The sequence below is a fragment of the Bos javanicus genome, chromosome 29 (genome assembly GCF_032452875.1).
Source record: "Bos javanicus breed banteng chromosome 29, ARS-OSU_banteng_1.0, whole genome shotgun sequence".
In the NCBI taxonomy this organism is placed as follows: Eukaryota; Metazoa; Chordata; class Mammalia; order Artiodactyla; family Bovidae; genus Bos; species Bos javanicus.
In genome coordinates, this window is record NC_083896.1 from 2110798 (window position 1) to 2127687 (window position 16890).

At 44.4% G+C, this 16890-nt stretch overlaps 1 protein-coding gene across 2 annotated transcripts in view; it reads right to left on the bottom strand.

Annotated features, from left to right (window-relative positions):
- The window catches only part of FAT3 (FAT atypical cadherin 3), a 641657-nt gene that overhangs the window by 60658 nt on the left and 564109 nt on the right, over positions 1-16890 (bottom strand). For both annotated transcript variants that reach the window (XM_061405994.1, XM_061405993.1), the window contains exons 14-17: positions 11668-11882; positions 10350-10487; positions 8984-9127; positions 2992-3189 (exon numbers count right to left, since the gene is read on the bottom strand). In XM_061405994.1, coding sequence (XP_061261978.1) covers positions 2992-3189; positions 8984-9127; positions 10350-10487; positions 11668-11882 — 695 coding nt within the window. The remainder of the gene's footprint in view (positions 1-2991; positions 3190-8983; positions 9128-10349; positions 10488-11667; positions 11883-16890) is intronic.

The window sequence follows — 16890 nt, forward strand, 5'->3', positions numbered from 1 at the left end:
CTATGTGTCTGGCCTGGAATAAGTCACTTAACTTCTTCAAGCTTCAATTTTTGTATCTTATTTGAGTGAAATAGTCCTATCTACTTCACAGGATTCTTGTACTGTGGGGATTAAGACTCACGTGATTGCAACATACTTGGCACAGACCTGACCCACAGAAGTACCTGATGCATGAGAGTTAATGTGATTGTTGTTATCTTTATTATTTCCATAACCACATGCTTTTTAAAATGGACTATCCAACCAGTCCATTCTGAAGGAGATCAGCCCTGGGATTTCTTTGGAGGGAATGATGCTAAAGCTGAAACTCCAATACTTTGGCCACCTCATGCGAAGAGTTGACTCATTGGGAAAGACTCTGATGCTGGGAGGGATTGGGGGCAGGAGGAGAAGGGACGACAGAGGATGAGATGGCTGGATGGCATCACTGACTCACTCGATGGACGTGAGTCTGGGTGAACTCTGGGAGTTGGTGATGGACAGGGAGGCCTGGCATGCTGCGATTCATGGGGTCGCAAAGAGTTGGACATGACTGAGCGACTGAACTGAACTGAACTGATATGAACCAGAGATGCTAGAATGGAAAATTCACTTACAGGGAGACTGATTTAGCAAATAGGACTGAACTTGAAGTCAAACCGTGTAGAGCCTTGAAGGACAATGATGAGTTAAGACCCCATAGGTCAGAGGTTGCCCACTCAAAGATCAGAGGCCAGAAAGGCAAGAAGCCACTGGGTGTAAGGTAACAGACCCATGGTCCTGTGGGCTAAGAAGAACTGGACAGTCATGTCTGCCTAAAAACCCTAAAATTCAATGTCTGAACAAGCCAGAATTCACAAGGTTTCTGGCAATAGGGAGCTCAGATGTTTTTAGTTTAGGGGTTAGCACCCATTTTCTGTAAAGGGCGAGACAAGAAATACTTTAAGTTTTGGGGTTATATGATCTGTATCAACTACTCAACTTCCAGCAAGAAGGCAGCTCAGAGCATATGTAAATGAACTGGAGAGGCTGAGTTCCCGTAAAACTTTATTTATAAAAACAGGTTGAAGACAGGATGTGGTTCAGGGGTTATAGTCTGTTGACCTCTGGTTTAGTGGAATGAGATAATCAAAGTGGAATGATTAGCCTGGAAAGGGTACAGACATAGATCAGAAAGAATAAAGCTGAAGCCAGAGGAACATCCAGGAGGTTTTGCAATAGTCTCAGTATGGGACAATTTAGAATAAAGGGGGGAGATTGCAAAGGGTATATACCTGATGCACGCCGAGACATTCTGGAAACAGAATGTGGGCCTCGGTGGTAAATTTAATTTAAGGGACAAGTAGCAGAAAGCTCTCCATGGTGTTTACAAAGTCTGAGATGTGAAATATGCTAACAGCCAGAGAAGGTAGGCAAAGAACTGTACTGGCTTCTGTGTGTACTCAAATCAGTCAGTCGTGTTTAACTCTGCGACCCCATGGACTATAGCTCTCTAGGCTCCTCTGTCCATGGGATTTTCCAGGCAAGAATATTGGAGTGGATTGTCATTTCCTCCTCCAGGGGATCTTCCCTATGCAGGGATCGAACACAAGTCTCTTGCATCTCCTGCATTGGCAGGCAGGTTCTTTACCACTAGTGCCAGCTGGGAAGCCCCAGTAGCTTCTGTGAGAAGGTACTAAAACTCTCTCCTTGACCTTGAGGACCTCTAACTGTGATATAAAGTCATTTACATAATATTGTTGAAGGAGTGGGTGACAATTGAAGAGTTTATCAATGTGCTTCAAGCCAAAAGTCATTAATTTGAAAGGTTTCGTGGGGTAGGGTAAGCCATAACTTATCCAAAGAGATAAGGTACACAAAAGACTATTCTCATCATTGCCACTATTAATAATAGGTTGCTGTCTGTGCCAACTGTGCTTAAAAAACAGTCACTCAGTCTCACTGATGGGACCCACGTCTTGGGACTGGCAAAATTTGCAACCAGGGGTTTTTTTAGCACTCTCTCGTTTCCTGCTTCTGTTCATGCCCTTCCTGTAACTGCCACTTCCGCCTCTTGGTCTCCCTTCATTCGACATCACGACCTTGAGGAAGCTGAAATGTTGGGAGGCCACTGCCACCCGAGTCCCTGTTCCTGTTTCCCCTCTCTGGGGAAACTTACCAAGAAGTGTGGTGTGCTAAGTCTCTTTAGTCATGTCCAACTTTGTTATCCTATGGACTATAGCCCTCCAGGCTCCTCTGTCCATGGGATTCTCCAGGCAAGAACATTGGAGTGAGTTGCCATGCCTTCCTCCAGGGGATCTTCCCAACCCAGGGATCAACTTGTGTCTCTTATGTCTCCTGCATTGGCAGGCGGGTTCTTTACCACTAGTGCCATCTGGGAAGCTCAAGCAGAGGTCTCTTAAAAAGCAGAGGTCATGAAATATTAATATGAAAATATCAATATTAATATGAAAAATTAATAGCTTCATTACACCAGGACAAGGATTGGTCGTTTCCCAAGTGGGGTGATCCGGGAAATACTTCTCAGTACCAAGAAGTAATGGAGAAGGAAATGGCAACCCACTCCTGTATGCTTGCCTGGAAAATCCCATGGATAGAGGAGCCTGGCAGGCTATACAGTCCATAGGGTTGCAATGAGTGGGACATGACTTAGCAACTAAATGACAACCACCCCCAAGCAGTAAACCTTGACCAGTGAGTTGTCCTTGGGCTTCATATGGAGCCTGAGAAGTGTTCAGAATACAGATTTAAGCTAGAGACCGTCGGCCCAGCACACCCTGTAGGAAAGTCCCTTTTCAACAATGATGCTTCCTTTCCTTCCTGTTCAATTTCACACACAGAGGCCTCTTTTACTGGTGTGAAATTGAATTTGAGATTAAAAGGGGAACACTCCTACACGGTAATGAATTATGTTGACTTGCTCAACAGAAAAAAAAAAAAAAAACAACCAAGGGGCAGAGCCCGTAGTAGAGGAGAAAGCTGGCCTGCAACAGGTAGAGGGTGAGGCCATACCTGGACACACAGCACGTACTCTGGAGACTCCGTGTGCTGGAAGACCACGGCTGACCTCAGGATCCCGTCCGAGTCCAACACGAACGCCTCCTCTTCATTTCCCGACAAAATAGAGAAGGAGAAGGGAGGCCCATTGTGAAAGGAGTCTTTGTCTGTCACCATGAGCTGCAGAACGCTGGTGCCTACTGGCTTATTTTCCTGCATAAGAGAGTATATTAAAAGGGAAGATAAAATTACACCTCTTCGCACATTTAAAAAAAAACCCATCATTACCGGCTGAGAGTGCTGGGCTAGAAAGCAGAGCTTTTAATGGAAGGGATTCCCTGTGATATTATCTCGTCTTCTGAAAAATGCTGGTGTCTGTAAGCATCATCCCATCATTGGCTGCCTCCCCAGACTGCCCCGTGAGACAATGAGCTGCAGGTGAGAACACAAGGACTTGGCCTTGAACTGCTTTGCAGGTTCCAAGGACGCTGCCTGGCTCCATCTGTCCTTGAAAGGCCGGAATTGCCCTGAGTTCACCCAGATGGCTCTGGAAATCCACGGTACTCATCAGCCTTCATGATGGCATCAGAAATCCACTAGAGGCAAGAAAACATCAACCTTTTGGGATGGAAAATCTTTCCTCACACTTGTCACAACACGATTACGCCGAGGTCCAACACAGTGACACGGTGTCACCATACTGGACTTTTACGGAGACATACTGGCAACTTCCTGGTAGAAATACAAAGGCATGTATTGGGTGGAAAATAGGGCTTTAAATCCCACCCATCAGAACACAGTTCCTCTGTTTCTTGAGGGAAGAAAAAGGGGATGGGATATTCCTCAATCAGAGAATGAAGAGAAAAGACATCTACAACTTCATCAGAAGTTTAGGAAGCCCAGATGTCCTTATGCCAATGTTATATTGCTGAAACTTTGCCTTATATCTCAGATGGAAACACAGAGACTCTTAGTCACTCCTTCTCGGGTCCAAGGTTGTCCTCTGAAAACACGAAATTAAATTCCTCAGTGGCTTGGGCGCCAGTTTCCTTGCTCTGCCCTGTCTGGACTTCAGCATTACCAGAGTGCAGGCCTGGAATCAGCTTCATTAGTTCAGGCCTTCTGATGAGATTGACTTTGGATTAACCAAGTCTGGGTCACAGAGATGGAGACAGTGACACCCTGCATGATAGGAGTCATGCACAGGGAGGGTGCATTCACGTTTTAGGTGCCGAATTTGTCTTATAAGAACCATGTGTTGGAAAAAGAAAATTATTTTTGGGTGAACAATGGGAGGAGCATTATTTTTTTTGCAAGAGATTGAGGTGAGGAAAACCTCAGAGACCTCTCATTTGCTTCTCCTCTCAAGTGGCCTTTGGGTCACTGGGAACCAGACACCGGCTCTCTCTGGGATCAGTCATGGAAACGCCCAGCCATGCAAAGATTTACCGGTGCACACTGACAGCAGCCTCAGCACCACACCAAATAGATTTATGGATTTGTTTGCTCTCTCTCTAAAAGCCATTTCCTCTGCAGAAGAGAGAGGGATAGAGGATGTGTGCCCGAGGGGTCGCACGTGAGGAAGGAGGGTGAAATACAGTGCAGACGGCCACGTTGCGGACAGGAGCCATGGTCACCGCTCAAGGGCTGAGTCTCTGTTCCTCCCTGGCTGACTTCCTGGAGCATGGGTGAGGACAGGCCATCAGGCTGATGGATTGTGTCATAAAAGCACAGGTTGCTGTGGCAGAGCCCGTTTTCCATGGGGCTAGTGTGGAGTGGGGGAGGGGGAGACAGTGGCCCCGAGGGGACAGGGGTCGGGGGGGAGCCAAACCATAGAGGGGATAGGGCGCCGGGGTGAGGGGAGGGCATCAGAGCCTGAGCAAGCTCTGTAGAGTCGCAGAGGGGCAGGCACACACAGCTGCTGGAAAAGGCATCAGAGAGGAGAGGGAAAACAAACACCCCCAGAGAAGGAATCTGGTTCCCCTGAGGAAGCGCTGACAAGGGAGCAGAGATGCTCAGCCTGATCCTGGGGGGCCCAGTGGGGCAGGGCTGGGGGTGCAGAGGGGTGGCTATGGATGGCCAGACTCAAAGTCTTGAATGTTGCTCCAAAGGGGGTCTCTCGAGACCTGGCTCACTCTCATCTCCCCTTCTACCCACAAAGCCCTGGGAACCCGTAGGGGTGATTCTGAGGCTGATTTCCTAGAATATCTGTAGCCATCCCAGTACACATCTGTCCATCCCTGTCTCCTATAAATCCTCCACGCTGACAGTATTCCTGGATTGGGTTTCCTGATCCTCCTGAAGTCGGGCTTCCAGCTTCTAGAAATGCTAGGAAATGGAAGTAGCTCAGTGCTTAGGACTTGTGTTCATGAGATATCTTTTGAATAAAAATAAAAAAGGTAGGATGAAAAGTTGTTCTCTCTGAGAGCAGAATACCAGCAGGAAGTCACTGTCTCCTGCAGTCTAATTTTAGAGAGCAGGTGGGCTTAAAGTGCTAAACAAACTGCTTATGGAAGACTGATTTTAATGAGGAGCAGTTCTAGCCTGATGGCCAATCCCTCTTTAACAAACGAGATGGTTCCTATCAATAGCCCCTGCTAGAACAGCACAAAGTGCTTAAAGGCAGCCTGTCATTGTGGCAGAGAATACTCTCTTCTGAAGACAGACCTGAATTCAAATGCTGACTCCAGCACTTTACAGCTGCCTGACCTTGGGTGAGCTACTGAACCTCCCAGATCCTAACCTCCTTCACTCTAAACCAGGGGCTGGGCCACAATGGGGACAGATGTACAGAAAGCACTTGACACTTGAGAGAACCCCACTGGTGAATTTTTTCTTATCAATGTTTATTAATCAGTTGCAGTGAAAGAATCAGGCTCTTTTCATATCAGCTGGGAGAAATACCAACAACCTCAGATATGCACATGACACCACCCTAATGGCAGAAATTGAAGAGGAACTAAAGAGCCTTTTGATGAAGCTGAAAGAGGACAGTGAAAAAGCTGGCTTAAAACTCAACATTCCAGCCATAGAAGGAACATACCTCAACATAATAAAAGCCATATATGATAAACCCACAGCAAACATTATCCTCAATGGGGAAAAATTGAAAGCATTTCCCCTAAAGTCAGGAACAAGACAAGGGTGCCCACTCTTACCACTACTATTCAACATAGTTTTAGAAGTTTTAGCCACAGCAATCAGAGAAAAAAAAGAAATAAAAGGAATCCAGATTGGAAAAGATGAAATAAAACTCTCACTGTTTGCAGATGACATGATCCTCTACACAGAAAACCCTAAAGACACCATCAGAAAATTACTAGAGTTAATCAATGAATATAGTAAAGTTTCAGGATATAAAATTAACACACAGAAATCCATTACATTCCTATACACTAGCAATGAGAAAACAGAAAGAGAAATTAAGGAAACAATTTCATTCACCATTGCAACAAAAAGAATAAAATACTTAGGAATAAATCTACCTAAAGAAACAAAAGACCTATATATAGAAAACTATAAAACACTGATGAAAGAAATGAAAGATGACACAAATAGATGGAGAAATATACCATGTTCATGGATTGGAAGAATCAATATAGTGAAAATGAGTATACTACCCAAAGCAATCTAGAGATTCAATGCAATCCCTATCAAGCTACCAATGGTGTTTTTCACAGAACTAGAACAAATAATTTCACAATTTGTATGGAAATACAAAAAAACTTTGAATAGCCAAAGCAATCTTGAGAAAGAAGAATGGAACTGGAGGAATCAACCTACCTGACTTCAGACTATACTACAGAGCTATAGTCATTAAGACAGTATGGTACTGGCATGAAGACAGAAACACAGACCAATGGAACAAAATAGAAAGCCCAGAAATAAACCCATGCACCTACAGGCACCTTATTTTTGATAAAGGAGGCAAGAATATACAATGGGGCACAGACAGCCTATTCAATACATGGTGCTGGGAAAACTGGACAGCCGCATGTAAAAGAATGAAACTAGAATACTTTCTAACACCATACACAAAGATAAACTCAAAATGGTTTAAAGACCTAAATGTAAGTCCAGAAACTATAAAACTCCTAGAGGAAAACATAGGCAAAACACTCTCTGACATAAATCACAGCAGGATTCTCTATGCCCCACCTCCCAGAGTAATGGAAATAAAAGCAAAAATAAACAAATGGGACCTAATTAAACTGAAAAGCTTTTGCACAATGAAGGAAACTATAAGCAAGGTGAAAAGACAGCTTTCAGAATGGGAGAAAATAATAGCAGCTTATGCAGCTCAATTCCAGAAAAATAAACAACCCAATCAAAAAATGGGCCAAAGAACTAAACAGACATTTCTCCAAAGCAGACATACAGATGGCTAACAAACACATTAAAAGATGCTCAACATCATTCATTATCAGAAAAAATGCAAGTCAAAACCACAATGAGGTACCATCTTACGCTGGTCAGAATGGCTGCTATCAAAAAGTCTACAAACAATAAATGCTGGAGAGGGTGTGGAGAAAAGGGAACCCACTTCACTGTTGGTGGGAATGCAAACTAGTACAGCCACTATGGAGAACAGTGTAGAGATGCCATAAAAAACTGGAAACAGACCTCCCATACAACCCAGCAATCCCACTGCTGGGCATACACACTGAAGAAATCAGAATCGAAAGAGACACGTGGACCCCAGTGTTCATCACAGCACTGTTTGCAATAGCCAGGACATGGAAGCAACCTAGAAGTCCATTGGCAGGCAAATGGATAAGAAAGCTGTGGTACATGTACACAATGGAATATTACTCAGCTATTAAAAAGAATGCATTTGAATCAGTTCTAATGAGGTGGATGAAACTGGAGCCTATTATACAAAGCGAAGTAAGTCAGAAAGAAAACTACCAAAACAGTATATTAACGCATATATATGGAATTTAGAAAGATGGTAACGATGACCCTGTATGCAAGACAGCAAAAGAGACACAGATGTAAAGGACAGACTTTTGGACTCTGTGGGAGAAGGCAAGGGTGGGATGCTTTGAGAGAGTAGCATTGAAACATGTATATTATCAAATGTGAAACAGATCACCAGTCCAGGTTCTATGCATGAGACAGGGGGCTCAGGGCTGGTGCTCTGGGATGACCTTGAGGGATGGGATGGGGAGGAAGGTGGGAGGAGGGGTTCAGGATGGGGACGCATGTACACCCATGGCTGATTCATGTCAATGTGTGGCAAAAACCACAGCAATATTGTAAAGTAATTAGCCTCCAATTAAAATAAATAAATAAATTAAAAAAAAAAAAACCTCAACATTAAGAAACCTAAGATCATGGCATCTGGTCCCATCACTTCATGGCAAATAGATGGGGAAATAATGGAAACAGTGAGAGACTTGATTTTCTTGGGTTCTAAAATCACTCTGCTGATAAAGGTTTGCATAAAGCTATGGTTTTTCCAGTAGTCATGTGTGGATCTGAGAGTTGGACTATAAAGAAGGTTGAGTGCTGGAGAACTGATGCTTTCAAATTATGGCTCTGAAGGAAACTCTTGAGAGTTCCTTGGACAGAAAGGAGATCAAACCAGTCAATACTAAAGGATATCAACCCTGCATATTCCTTGGAAGGACTGATGCTGAAGCTGAAACTCCAATAATTTAGCCATCAGGTGTGAAGAGCCGACTCTCTGGGAAAGACTCTGATGCTGGGAAAGATTGAAGGCAGGAGGAGAAGGGGACGACAGAGGATGAGATGGGGCGTCATCGACTCAACGGATATGAGTTTGAGAATCTCTGGGAGATGGTGAAGGACAGGAAAGCCTGGCATACTGCCCTCCATGGGGTCGCAAAGAGTCAGACACGACTTAGGGACCAAACAAGAACAACAAATGATGTGATGAGTTGATATTAGGCAGAAACAAGAGTAAGCCATGACAAGGAAACCACAGCAGAGGATGGAGGCTGAGTGAATCAGCACAGGTGCCTGGCAGGCCAGATTTGCTTACCTGAATCACAGCGGTAGCGTTAGCAGGTGTAAAGACTGGGCTGTTGTCATTCACATCAGAAATATCGATGTTGACAGTGGCAGTTGAGGACATTGCAGGCATGCCGCTGTCTACTGCCTGGACAAGCAGGGAGTATCCAGACACCTACCAAAGCACAAAGGGCCCACAGTAAAGATCATGGTGTCTGCTTCCTTCCGGGCCCACACAGAGGTGCTTTGGGCTTGCTATGCTCTGCTAAAGATGAGCTGTGTTTGCTTTAAGTCTTTGGACCAGGTTTCTCAACCTGGGCACGAGCTGGCATTTGGAGCCAGATCATTCTTTGTTGCCAGGGGATGATCTGTGCATTGTAGGATGTTTAGCAGCACCCCTAGTCTCTACCCACTAGAAGTCAATATTGCCTCTGACCATTTGTCAGAAACAAAAATATCTCCCAAATATTGCCAGATGTCCCCTGGAGGTACATCGCTCCTGTTTAGAAGCACGGCCCTTGGCCTTTGTTTAAATCACAACAGTTGTCACCACTGATCTGTCTCATGTATCAGTTTTGATACTTCGGGAGTACCTTATGGGGCTCTATCACACAGTGAGATCTTTCTAAGCATCACGTCTATGGCATCTTTTTCCGTATTTTAACTTCACTTTGAAGACACATTTTTGGTCAAAAAAGACAATGTTTAGAAACTTGGTTTCACCTTGACAGAGGAATCTTCTGAATCATTCTTTCTAACCTAGATACCTTCAGGTAGTCCTTTTGTGTCTGCTCACTTAGGGCCAATGCTGCTCATGAAATCAGGACCACAGAATCCCAATGCTGAATGTACTTTTCTGCCTTCTTGCTTTGGAAGGACAGAAATTCAAACCATTCAGAAATATACACTTTCGCTTTTTCTTTAAAACTTCCCTAAATAAGAAACCATCAGTATCTATTGGCAGCAAGTTCTTTCAAAGGTTTTAATGCAAATATTCCCTGCTGCATTTCAGCCCATTTCTATTTACTCCCATTATTTAGACTGGAGAGTGCTCGCACGCTCAGTTGCTCAGCTCTGTTTAACTTTTTGCCACCCCATGGACTGTAGCAGTCCTGTGTCCTGTGTAGCCCGCCAGGCTCCTCTGTCCATGGGATTTCCCAGGCAAGAATACTGGAGTGGGCTGCCGTTTCCTTCTCCAGGGGATCGTCCCAATCCAGGTATCAAAATCGTGTCTCTGCAGCTCCTGCATTGACAGGTAGATTCTTTACCACTGAGCCACCTGGGAAGCCCATTTAGAATGGAGAACCTCCCTACTTATACTCACAGAATCCATGCCTGATTTCAGTGAAGGGGGTGGGGATCGTGGATGGGAAGGGAGCAGGCCTGAACTAGCTTACCCGTTCCCGGTCCAATTTCTTCTTAACTTTCACAAGTCCCAAGACAGGATCCACAGCAAATTCATTATCCCGGTCTCCATTCACAATGGAAAAACGAATCTGTCCATTGGGCTGGCTGTCTGCATCTTCTGCTATTAGCTTCACAGGACACAAACAAAACAAAGATATGACAGGGGAGACCCAGAAAAGGTTTATTCTTAGGGTCCAGGTCTTTACAAATGGGCACTGCTCTGACCGGTTTCTTGGGTGCATTGCTCACCAGTGCCAGCAATCAGGCCCCAGGGGGAGAGATTTTGGGTTAGCCTAAGAAGGAAAGCACCATTACTGGAACTGTTATTTTATTTCTCTTCATTTTCATCTGAATGCAGCCTGATGCTTGTTAGGCCTGATTTTCCTCAGGCCTTGAGCCAGTTAAGACAGACCCCAAACTAACTGATAGGGATACTTCAGTAATTCTTTCCCAATTCTGCAAAACAATGATCTCTGCCACAGAGTTGGATGTTTTGTAAACCTAGGCACTTCCATGTTAAGGAAGTCCAAGAGAACTTCTTTTTCCACACGGCTAACGTGCAGACCCACTGTCTCCTGCTCTGAGTTGCTGATTTGGCATTTGTATGTACAGAAATAGTCTCATATAGTTCCAGGTCCCAGGAGAGAGGGCCTGCAGGGTCTACCAGGGAGGTGTAAAGGAACATCTCCAACTTGGTGCTGCAGGAGTCAGGAAGGCACCCCTGCAGCTTAGGGGTGGTGAGGGTCCTGAGGACGGGGCTCCCTGTTTCCCGATGTAACTTTTATATCTAAGAGAACCTGTGTTCTCCTAACACATGCTCTTACTGCTATTAGAAAAAAGTTCCTTCCAGAAAGAGCTCCTCTAAGAGTGGCCAATCGATCTTAAGCTTGATCCTATTTGTAGCTGCCTTACCGTGTGTGTGTATGTGTGTGTGCGTGCGTGTTTGGTGTGGGGGAGGTGGAAATAATTTTTTTCTGTCCTCAGACTTGTCATCTAAGTTACAAACTTATAGCAGCTATTAGGAATTAATTCCACAGTCTGTTTTGTTTCCTTGAAAAACGTCCACTCCTGGGAGGAAAGTGGTTAAAGATCGCCTACCCCTTGCTGTAAATGAACTTATCAGACCCTCTCTAACAGGCAGAATGGGGGAGGAGCAGCTGAAAGACTGGTGTCTGAGTAGAGTTCTTGGGGACCAAAGGGAGCCTGAAAGGAGAAAGTGTGAAGATAATCCAAGATGGACTTTGCTCACTTTTTCACTCTCTTGAAGATCATTCATCCGAAATACCTAGACCTCCTTCTGGCACCTACCAAAATGACTGAGTCCCCGACCAAGGCGTCTTCACTTATGACAGCACTGTACACATCCTGGCTGAACTCGGGAGGGTTGTCATTCACATCCGTGAGGTTGATGCCGACAGTGGTCACAGCGCTGAGGGCAGGTGTCCCGCCATCTTTCGCTTCCACCACGAGGTAAAACTTTCTGCATAATTCATAGTCCAGGGCCTCAGATACAGAAATACCCCCTTTGAAGAAAAATGGGGAGTTTTAGATTTAATCAGGAAAAAAAGAAACACTCTGGTCAGCAGCTCCACAATCATGGTAATATCTGTGACATCGTCTCCAGCCAAGACTGAGATATTCAGGAATTTGTTTATTTAATGCCTGCTGAAAGCATCCCAAAGTCTGATTAACGCTGTCATTTAAAACACAGCTACCCATCAGACACAACACTGAAGAAATCGAGTCTTTGTTTATTTCTGCAACAGTGTCAGAACCCCTCAAGCAGCTGGAAATCTCTGGCATTATTCACCCTTATGGGAAGAGGGGCAGGAGCAAGCGGCCCCCAGAAATGTCTCCCCAGGATTCCTCCAGAAGACCAGGCAGACTGAGACTGAGCCAAGATGCATCAATGTGATTCTATGACCTCAACCCTCATCAGTTAGTGTATGTGTGTGTGTGCTAAGTCACTTCTGTCGTGTCCGATTCTGTACGACACTATGGACTGTAACCCACCAGGCTCCTCTGTCCATGGGATTTTCCAGGAAAGAATACTGGAGTGGGTTGCCATTTCCTCCTCCAGGGGAATCTTCCCCACCCAGGGATTGAACCCCCGTCTCTATATCTCCTGCATTCACAGACAGGTTCTTTACCAGTAGCACCACCTGGGAAGGACCAGTTAGTATATACTTGTGAACTTCACCTAAGTCTTAAATTGAATTACCCACTAAGGTGCCTTATCTACTCACAATGTGCTTATCTAAAACTTTTAGGTCACAAAGAGGACAAAGAAAGTTAAGGATACTGTAACATGCTGGAGAAGGAAACACTTGGGAATCTGTAACCAAAAGAAGTGTGAGTTTAGTGTCCACAACTACAGAGGAGAGCTAACACTCATGAAAGTGAAAGTGAAAGTCGCTTAGTCTTGTCAGACTCTTTGCGACCCCATGGTCCATACAGTCCATGGAATTCTCCAGGCCAGAATACTGGAGTAGGTAGCCTTTCCCTTCTCCAGGGGATCATCCCAACCCAGGTCTCCTGCATTGCAGGCAGATTCTTTACCAGCAGAGCCACAGGGGAAGCCCAAGAATACTGGAGTGGGTAGCCTATCCCTTCTCCAGTTGATCTTCCCTACCCAGTAATTGAACTGGGGTTTCCTGCACTGCAGGCGGATTCTTTACCAACTGAGTTATCAGGGAAGCCCAACACTCATGGTACAGTTATTTAAGCAGATAAAAAAGGTGAAAGCAGCTAGCTGGGTGGCACCCTCACAATGGGCTCCCTGAGTTCTCTTTCCCATCCATCCTAGTCCTTTCTGGTGGGCAACCTAGTCCTGAGCTCCGCAGTTGGTAGTTGATCACTGTGCCGTTTGCAGGGAAGTTCTCAAGGGCATTTCCCTGGTGACTCAGATGGTAAAGAACCCGCCTGCAGTGCGGGAGACCCGGGTTCAACCCCTGGGTAGGGAAGATCCCCTGGAGAAGGGAACGGCTACCCTCTCCGGTATTCTCGCCTGGAGAATCCCATGGACAGAGGAGCTTGGGGGGCTACAGTCCATGGGGTCGCAGTTGGACACGGCTGAACAACTAACACTTTCACCTGGAAAAGAGTCACTGACATCAAGGTGAGTACATTTCGTTCGTTCTCTTTCCAGACAGGCAGCGTCTCTAGCGGCTAAGGCTGCCTCTACCTAAGGTGAGAAGCAGAAGTCATACTGATAACAAGGGCCTCTTTCTTGCCATAATTAAGTTTTCTTAGCAATTACCACTTCTAGCGCTTTATTTTACATCCCAGTCTCGTAATCCAGAGTCATATTTAAACAGTACTTAACCACTTCCTCATGGTATTCATATACAATGGTCATAACTAGACAAGCTAAGGCTAACACATATTTAAATGAGGAAAACTCCCACACATTTTAATTTGAAGTAATGACCTTAATAAGCAGGGTTACTGCTGGGAGAAGCAGCTACTGCAATCCTTTCATTAGTTTTCACCCTCCCATTCTAAGGGTGGGGACTATATCTTCTCCAATTTTTTCACCCTCACGGCATAGCTGTGTTACGTAGAGGTTAGAGAATGTATCCCAGAGTCAGGAAGATCTGAATTCAAATTCTGGATTCCCCACTCCCATCCCCACTTACTCTCACTGGAGGAATTATTTAACCTCCCTGAAGCTGATTTTCTCATATGGAAAAAGAGGGAGATAACTAGCAGGAATCGGTAAACAACAGGAGTCTGGCATATTTGCCATATTAGATGACAGTGCTAATTATGATAGTTTCTTGTTCATAGTTACTGGATTATCCAACAGAAAATGGATCTTCTTTACCCTCTGGCTCAAGAAGCACATATTCCTTGAGTTACAAGGGGATTATGTCCAATGGCCAGAAGGTGTCAGAGACTCATTTTTCTTATCTGTGAATAAGGGACTGCCTTGCTCATTCATGGGGGGGAGGTAAACAAATGAAAATGGCCAGAAAGAGTGAAGGGGATGGAGCCAAAGCAAAAAGAATACCCAGCTGTGGATGTGACTGGGGATAGGAGCAAGGTCCGATGCTGTAAAGAGCAATATTGCATAGGAACCTGGAATGTCAGGTCCATGAATCAAGGCAAACTGGAAGTGGTCAAACAAGACATGTTAAGAGTGAAAGTTGACATTCTAGAAATCAGCAAACTAAAATGGACTGGAATGGGTGAATTTAACTCAGATGACCATTATCTCTACTACTGTGGGCAGGAATCCCTCAGAAGAAATGGAGTAGCCATCATGGTCAACAAAAGAGTCTGAAATGCAGTACTTGGATGCAATCTCAAAAACGACAGAATGATCTCTGTTCGTTTCCAAGGCAAACCATTCAATAGCACAGTAATCCAAGACTATGCCCCAACCAGTAACGCTGAAGAAGCTGAAGTTGAACGGTTTTATGAAGACCTACAAGACCTTTGAGAACTAACACCCAAAAAAGATGTCCTTTTCATTATAGGGGACTTGAATGCAAAAGTAGGAAGTCAAGAAACACCTGGAGTAACAGGCAAATTTGGCCTTGGAATACGGAATGAAGCAGGGCAAAAACTAATAGAGTTTTGTCAAGAAAATGCACTGGTCATAACAAACACCCTCTTCCAACAACACAAGAGAAGACTCTATACATGGACATCACCAGATGGTCAACACTGAAATCAGACTGATTATATTCTTTGCAGCCAAAAATGGAGAAGCTCTATACAGTCAGCAGAAACAAGACCAGGAGCTGACTGTGGCTCAGACCATGAACTCCTTATTGCCAAATTCAGACTTAAAATGAAGAAAGTAGGGAAAATCACTAGATCATTCAGGTATGACCTAAATCAAATCCCTTATGATTATACAGTGGAAGTGAGAAATAGATTTAAGGGCCTAGATCTGATAGATAGAGTGCCTGATGAACTATGGAATGAGGTTTGTGACATTGTACAGGAGACAGGGATCAAGACCATGCCCATGGAAAAGAAATGCAAAAAAGCAAAATGGCTGTCTGGGGAGGCCTTACAAATAGCTGTGAAAAGAAGAGAAGCGAAAAGCAAAGGAGAAAAGGAAAGATATAAACATCTGAATGCAGAGTTCCAAAGAATAGCAAGAAGAGATAAGAAAGCCTTCCTCAGTGATCAATGCAAAGAAATAGAGGAAAACAACAGAATGGGAAATACTAGAGATCTCTTCAAGAAATTAGAGATACCAAGGGAACATTTCATGCAAAGATGGGCTCGATAAAGGACAGAAATGGTATGGACCTAACAGAAGCAGAAGATATTAAGAAGAGGTGGCAAGAATACACAGAAAAACTGTACAAAAAAGATCTTCACAACCCAGATAATCACAATGGTGTGATCACTGACCTAGAGCCAGACATCCTGGAACGTGATGTCAAGTGGGCCTTAGAAAGCATCACTATGAACAAAGCTAGTGGAGGTGATGGAATTCCAGTTGAGCTCTTTCAAATCGTGAAAGATGATGCTGTGAAAGTGCTGCACTCAATATGCCAGCAAATTTGGAAAACTCAGCAGTGGCCACAGGACTGGAAAAGGGCAGTTTTCATTCCAATCCCAAAGAAAGGCAATGCCAAAGAATGTACAAACTACCACACAATTGCATTCATCTCACACGCTAGGAAAGTAATGCTCAAAATTCTCCAAGCCAGGCTTCAGCAATATGTGAACCGTGAACTTCCTGATGTTCAAGCTGGTTTTAGAAAAGGCAGAGGAACCAGAGATCAAATTGCCAACATCTGCTGGATCATGGAAAAAGCAAGAGAGTTCCAGAAAAACATCTATTTCTGCTTTATTGACTATGCCAAAGCCTTTGTGTGGATCACAATAAACTGTGGAAAATTCTGAAAGAGATGAGAATACCAGACCACCTGACCTGCCTCTTGAGAAATCTGTATACAGGTCAGAAAGCAACAGTTAGAACTGGACATGGAACAACAGATTGGTTCCAAATAGGAAAAGGAGTACGTCAGGGCTGTATATTGTCACCCTGCTTATTTAACTTCTATTCAGAGTACATCATGAGAAATGCCGGGCTGGAAGAAGCACAAGCTGGAATCAAGATTGCTGGGAGAAATATCAATAACCTCAGATATGCAGATGACACCACCCTTATGGCAGAAAGTGAAGAGGAACTCAAAAGCCTCTTGATGAAAGTGAAAGAGGAGAATGAAAAAGTTGGCTTAAAGATCAACATTCAGAAAATGAAGATCATGGCATCCGGTCCCATCACTTTATGGGAAATAGATGGGGAAACAGTGGAAACAGTGTCAGACTTTATTTTTCTGGGCTCCAAAATCACTGCAGATGGTGACTGCAGCCATGAAATTAAAAGACGCTTACTCCTTGGAAGGAAAGTTATGACCAACCTGGATAGCATATTGAAAAGCAGAGACATTACTTTGCCAACAAAGGTTCATCTAGTCAAGGCTATGGTTTTTCCTGTGATCATGTATGGATGTGAGAGTTGGACTGTGAAGAAAGCTGAGTGCCAAAGAATTGATGCTT